At 43.5% G+C, this 6,776-nt stretch overlaps 1 protein-coding gene across 1 annotated transcript in view; it reads left to right on the forward strand.

Moving 5' to 3' along the window:
• The window catches only part of SLC39A9 (solute carrier family 39 member 9), a 47,924-nt gene extending 42,579 nt beyond the window's left edge, over positions 1-5,345 (forward strand). The window contains exon 7 of the mRNA XM_024739607.1: positions 1,333-5,345. Coding sequence (XP_024595375.1) covers positions 1,333-1,563 — 231 coding nt within the window. The 3' untranslated portion in view covers positions 1,564-5,345. The remainder of the gene's footprint in view (positions 1-1,332) is intronic.
• Positions 5,346-6,776: the final 1,431 nt, after the last annotated feature.

Genomic DNA, 6,776 nt, shown 5'->3' on the forward strand with positions numbered 1-6,776 from the left:
TGTGGCCTCTCCCGCTGCGCAGCACAGGCTCCGGACGCGCAGGCTCAGCGGCCATGGCTCACGGGCCCAGCCGCTCCGCGGCATGTGGGATCTTCCCAGACCAGGGCACGAACCCGTGTCCCCTGCATCGGCAGGCGGACTCTCAACCACTGCGCCACCAGGGAAGCCCCAGTTCGTATTTGATATAGTAAAATTTGTATTGAACATATGAGAAATGAGATGGTTAAAGAATGGTTAATTCCTGTTAATCAAGGGTTAGTTGATCTGGATTGCTAACACCTGATTGTGAGCTTTATCGTCTTTTAGTCACTGAGCAATACATAGTTCCCTTTTAAATATTACCCTATTGGGACTTCCCTGGTGGTCCAGTGAGTAAGACTCCACGCTGGCAAGGCAGGGGGCCCGGGGTCGATCCCTGGTCAGGGGACTAGATCCTGCATGCATGCTGCGACTAAAAGATCTCACATGCTGCAACTAAGACCCAGTGCAGCCTAAATAAATAAATATTACCCTGTTTATTACTGCATTGATCAATCTAAGTTTTTAGAACTTTTGACAGGAAGGTATGATAATTTTGGAGGCATGAAGTTACATATTACATTTATGGCATGTTCTTAAATTTTCAATTAATTGTCTTAGGAGGTCCACTTTTTTCATTAAAAAAATTGAAATGAGGGCTTCCCTGGTGGCACAGTGGTTGAGAGTACACCTGCCGATGCAGGGGACACGGGTTTGTGTCCCGGTCCGGGAAGATCCCACATGCTGCAGAGCGGCTGGGCCCGTGAGCCATGGCCGCTGAGCCTGCGCGTCCGGAGCCTGTGCTCCGCAACGGGAGAGGCCACAACAGTGAGAGGCCTGCGTACAGCAAAAAAAAAAAAAAAAAAAAAAAATTGAAATGAATTGTATAAAGATTAGCTTACGAGATATTTCTAGGCTCTGTGAGGGCAAGTACTGTGTCTCGATTCCCACTGTATCTCAGGCACTGGCCTAGAGCCTGGTGCATATGGCATATTTGCTAATATTAGTAGAATAAATGAATGAATGTATGAACTTTGATATCTGCATTAATGCTGTTGATTCCATCTTAATAATATAGGCCAAACCTGTTCAACCAGACTTGAAGTTTGTTTGAAAAAGTAATCGTGTACATCACCAATAGTCTTAAACCCTTGTTTGGAAGCTTCCCATAAATAACAAGATCATTCTGATCTCAGGATGTCCCCGGTGCCCCAGATAACACGAGTTATGAATATTGGGTATTTTTTTATTGGGACTTCTTCCTGCCTCTGGATTTTACTTGACTTAATTTTTCTTCTCTACCTTACTTCACAGAGCAGTAAAGAAGCCCTTTCAGAGGTCAATGCCACTGGAGTGGCCATGCTTTTCTCTGCTGGGACATTTCTTTATGTTGCCACGGTGCATGTCCTCCCTGAGGTAGGCGGAATGGGGCACAGCCACAAACCCGACCCCGCTGGAGGGAGAGGCCTCAGCCGCCTGGAGGTAGCAGCCCTGGTTCTGGGCTGCCTCATCCCGCTCGCTCTGTCAGTAGGACACCAGCACTGACTGTTGAGGGTCCAGCCTCAGGCCGTGGCCGTTTTCCATCCAGTGAGAACAGCCAGCACGTGACAGCTGCTCACTTCCTCAGTCTCTTGTCTCGCCTTGCCCATCTCCACCCGTAACCCTAAAGATTCTGGAGGGAGGTGAGATGAAAACCTGGAGCAATGGAAAGCTTTTCGAGTAGAAACAACACGCTGCGAAGGATACAGACATTCCATGTGTTGTCTTTTCAAGGGCCCTTGGCATTTTGAGTTTTGTTGTTTCCCTTAACCCTATTCTCAGGGAAGATGGAATTTAGTTTTAAGGAAAAGTGGAGACCTTCATACTCATAATGAAATAATTATGAAAGTACAGTGTTCTGTAATTAAGCTAAATCTCTTTCTTAGTTTCGAGGCTCTGCCACTTTAATCCATCGATTTTTAACATGGTTCTCGCCGTGTAAGTCTGGTGCTTTAGCATCTATGCCACATCTATGCCTTGAATGAAGGTCATAATGCCCACTGTCTTAGATGCTAAAGATAAGTAGTTCATTTGGGGCTAGAGTCAGGAAAAGGACAGCAAGACACATTGAAAGCTGACTTTATACTTGAGAGAGATCCACTGAAGAGGGTATGTCTGGAGCGTCTTTTAAACACCTCCTTCTGCACTGGTCTCTTTAAAGAGAGCCTGCCATTCCATCCAATGGAGCAACAGAGGTGGACTAGCTTTTAAAGAGGTAACTAGTGTTTTATAAAGCATTTCTTTTCAAGTTCTCCTTTGTGTAGAGTAGCTGCCTGTACAGCACATTCTTTATAGAGGAGCCAGGTTCTAGTAGGTGGGCTTTCCTTAGGCATAGGCTTTCCTTCAGGAACAGTCAGGTCCCAAAGTATCTTTGGAAATTAAAGGGGATTCAATTATAAGTGAATTCGGATAGTTACTGACATCTTTGTAGTAACCTTTTAAAAAGTAAGATTACCAAAACCTATGTTGTCCTTTTTTTTGTCTCCTTAAGTACTTATCTTAGCAGACCAGCAGTCCCTCTGGCAAAATACTTGGTGCCCCTTGGGGACTGCTAGGTCAGTGTCACATAAGCACCTGTAGCAGTGAGGAAAGTCAAGATGTATCATAAATGGGAATTGTTTGCCTGTTGATTTAAAGCTTATTAAAATCATGTCTTTTGTCTCTTCATCTTTTCCATGCTTTCCTCCTAACTTTTCCCTCCAGCCCTTCCTCGCTACAATTTGCTGCTTACTGCTGGTGGTGATGTTAATATTTGTGAGTTGAGTTCTCTCATCAGGACAACCACTTCTTGAACTGTGATGATGAAGATAGTCTCGTGTCTGTTCTTTATTCCTTTCAGTGAAGTTACCTTTGTGTCAAATGCAGCTTTATTAAGCCCTTAAAATATCACTTCCTCATATGTGAGATGACACAATCACTAATATTCTGGTAACTTAAACAATTGAGATAGTAAAAGTGTTAAGCAAACTAGGATAATTTTTCCATATTTGCCAAAATCCCTGTAAACCTTATGTTATCAAATAAGTATATGATATATTGTTAATTTATTTTGATTTTCTGTACCATTTCAAACCACGTTACAGAAAGGGGGAACCAAGACTGTTTTCGTCAGGGCATTGGATTTAGGAGTTTGTAAAACATTTTATATGACACATAAGCCAGCATGCCCAGGATATCTTTATTTCCTTCCTAGATTTGTTACTGGGTCAGCAGCTGGGGAAAAAGAACTTGAGAGCCCTCTGCTGGCTGTAGACCAAAGTAGCATAAACAGGATCTGGTTCTGGATAGTGGCTGGCAGCCATTGTGTACGACATTAAAACCAACAGAAGGTACAGTATGAAAGTCTAAGTGACTTTCCTGATAACAGCTCTGACTTAGGAGAGTCATAGGGTTTCATCTGGTCCTTCAAAGTAACACGGTTGCCTTGATTCTCCCCGGAAATTTACTTAGTTAAGTAAATAGCTCATTTCAGTGTCTGGTTCGGTTTGGATAGTGGCACTTTCTATCATATTGTTGTGTGCAATGATCAGAAATTTGTTCTGCTGGCCAAAGCCTCTTTCAGCAGTGCCTTGCCATCACACTGAAAAGTTTGGCTACAATATCTTGCTGGGTAGGGCCTTGAACTCTGGCAAGGATCAGACCATCTAACTTCCAAATTTGCCTTCCCCTCTGGACCTCACGTTAACAAGCAAACCTTTCACGGCCTGTCAGCTCTCAAGAGCTATGGGCTTTCCCAGATTTTAAAGCTGCTGCCTCGGAAGCACTTATTTCCCTCCTGGTCAGCAGGCAGAAATAGCCATACTAATCTTACAGGGCTCAAATGCATCTCCAGGCAGCAAGGAACCGAGCAGCGTGGCAGAGGCCTCCTTCACGGGGGGAAGGACTTGTTCATGGTGGGCAGTGTCCCAGGAGAGGTCACACTGATGGTCACTTATTGGCACATTTCAGTTCCATTTTCCTCTTGTTTAAAACTGCCTCCTTCGATGTGGATGCCTTAATGCTCTCACACATTTGAAAACCTTGGCAATACTTAAGTTGCTGCCGTGATTACAGATGGAATTATTGGCTACCAGAGAGATGCAACTGATGATGAAAAGCATGGCCCTTCCTTCCTCATAACCAAAGTTAATCTGAATTGCAATTTGACTCCCTTTCCTCGGTAGGGATAGACTTTCTTCAGATCTCAAGTGCTCTCTTAAATGGCAAATTAAGTTGAAAAACACTACTGATGCATTCCCATCACTTGTTCGCCAGTGAATTGCTTGTCAGTTCCCATATCCCCAAAGTAGCGATGTTCCAGGTCTGATGGCTTTCCTGTGCATGCTATTGCCAGATTTCAGTTTTTAGGCAAAGGTTCTGCACTGGAGTGTAGAGAGTTGGAAACAGTACCACCTACAGAGGCTATGTTGTTCTCTCTTCCCCTCATCACCTTTTAATTTCCCTATTCAAGACAGCCAAGTCTGTTCCTGTATTTTGAATCATTAGAAAAATGAGAGAGGTGGCTGTTTTGAGTGGTCAGTTCTTTGTAGAAAGGAGAAAATGTAATTGTGTTTTTTTACCAGCCTATTTCTAAGTGTCATTGCCTGGTTTTTCTCTTTTTCAAGGATTAGAACTCGGAGGACATGCCAGCCTCTCAGACACATGGTAGCTAGGTACTGAACGTGGGAACTGTATGTATGTCAACAGCACAAGCCCCCAAAGAACGTTCCTGTCTATGGGGCCCCCTTGGGAGACTGAGAATAATGACCGGATTCATCCAAAACTGCTGTAGGGCAAGGCCAGAACTCTCTATAGGCGTTCCACAGGGGTACCTTCCTTACATTACAAAACTTCTGCTCAATACACAATGGTCCACATAACCCCAAGAGCACTGTTGGAGATGCTATGAAATTAAAACCAGTGATGTAGCTCCTTTGTACCTGAGACATCTAGATTCACCTGAGGAGACCTGAGGGAAATGTATGACTTGCATAAGAGGGCTAGACAACCATTAGGAATTTTCTAGATATGCCCAGCCTAACACAGGGAAGTTGGCTTTGATCTGTTTTCTCATAGCATCTTCTACCAAGTTGGAAGTCTCGTGGGACAACACTGCAGTTCCCCTGGTTCAGTAGCCTGAACAGTGATTTTAAATGTCCCCTTTTCTGGATCCTTTGTAAACATGAAATCATTCCATGGATGGCTGCCTTATAATTTTGTCTCTTTCCACTTTAATTGTGAATGGTTTAAAGAAATGTTTTTGCTGTTTTCTGGTTTATTTTATGATATTAAATTTTTATTAGTGCATACCTTATGTGAGTGGTTCATTACTTATCCTCTCGGCAGTTTTCTTTTTCTGTTTGATGACCAGACTGGACCCACATTCGAACATCAGAAAAGGTAATGAAAAGTTTTGAGGGACAGTGGAAAGATGTGTCTATATGTACATCCTTTAGGGAAGGAGGGAAGGAAAGGAGGAGGGGAGATTAAGCACTCAATACACCATCTGCCCCAAAAGATAGCAATTTATTTTCCATGGCCATTGTTGTTAGCAAATATTATTTGTGAAGGTAGCCATTTAATCCCAGAAAAGAGAAGCAGGCCAATAGATCCCAGTCACAGTGGGTGCATTTCAAAGGGCACAGTTACTAATACGAGTGTGTACACGCTATGAACAACTGACTCTGGAAATAGAGATTTCAATAGAAGTGCAATTTGTGAATTTTATAAGTGTTTTCTCCCTCTGTAGACTTTAGTACTAGATCTCATTTTTTAACTGATATACCGATAAACGCTCTGTATAGCAATGGATCAGTTAAATGTATAGCTTATGTTTATTCATTAGATTTCATTATTGCTGGTCTACTTTGTGCTGACTTTCTATATGTGTCACGTGTGCTACAGCTAGTTACAAAGATTGTGCCCAGAGTGTTACATGTTGCCTGAAAACCTTTCCTCATAAATAAGAAAATAGGCCAAAAGGACATGGTATTTATGATTCCTGCCATCTCTTATGGAAGCTTTCAGGTGAAGTGCCTCATCCCTCTTTTGCCTTAAGCAGTGGTTGTGAAATCTTCAGAAGCCAGCATTATTAAGTAACAGCCCTTTCATCCTACTGCCCTGAGATCAAAATGTATATAGATATATGTGTATACATATACATATTTATACATGTGTGTCTATATACAGTTTTAGCCAAAATAGCCAACAATCCTTATTCTGTTTAATTTCTAATTCTTACAAGCTAGAGCTGCATCCTGCAGTGTAGTTTTTATGATGTAGGAAATGAGCCTGCTTTGTGTCCCACTCTGGTCGCCCCGTGTCGAGAACGCCCCTCCTCTAGCTCCCTCACGCCCTCCAGGTCTTGGTCCAGAGTCTCCTTCAGTTAGGCCTCCTGTGACCACCGTATTTAAAACTGTAATCTGCTCACCCCCGCCTCAGTGTTCTTTGCGGAGCACAGGCTCCGGATGCGCAGGCTCAGCGTCCATGGCTCACGGGACCAGCCGCTCTGCAGCAGGTGGGATCCTCCCCACGAACCCGCGTCCCCTGCATCGGCAGGCGGACTCTCAACCACTGCGCCACCAGGGTAGCGCATACCCTATTTCTTTTTCTGTAGCACTGATCACCTTTTAATCTGCTTTATAATATATGTCTTTGCTTTGTCCCTCTTCCCTGCTGAAATATAAGCTCCGGGGAGCTAGGTTCTTAAAAAATATGTTGTTAAATGAATTGGTCTGCCC

The sequence above is a fragment of the Neophocaena asiaeorientalis genome, unplaced genomic scaffold (genome assembly GCF_003031525.2).
Source record: "Neophocaena asiaeorientalis asiaeorientalis breed wild unplaced genomic scaffold, Neophocaena_asiaeorientalis_V1.1 scaffold348, whole genome shotgun sequence".
NCBI lineage: Eukaryota > Metazoa > Chordata > Mammalia > Artiodactyla > Phocoenidae > Neophocaena > Neophocaena asiaeorientalis.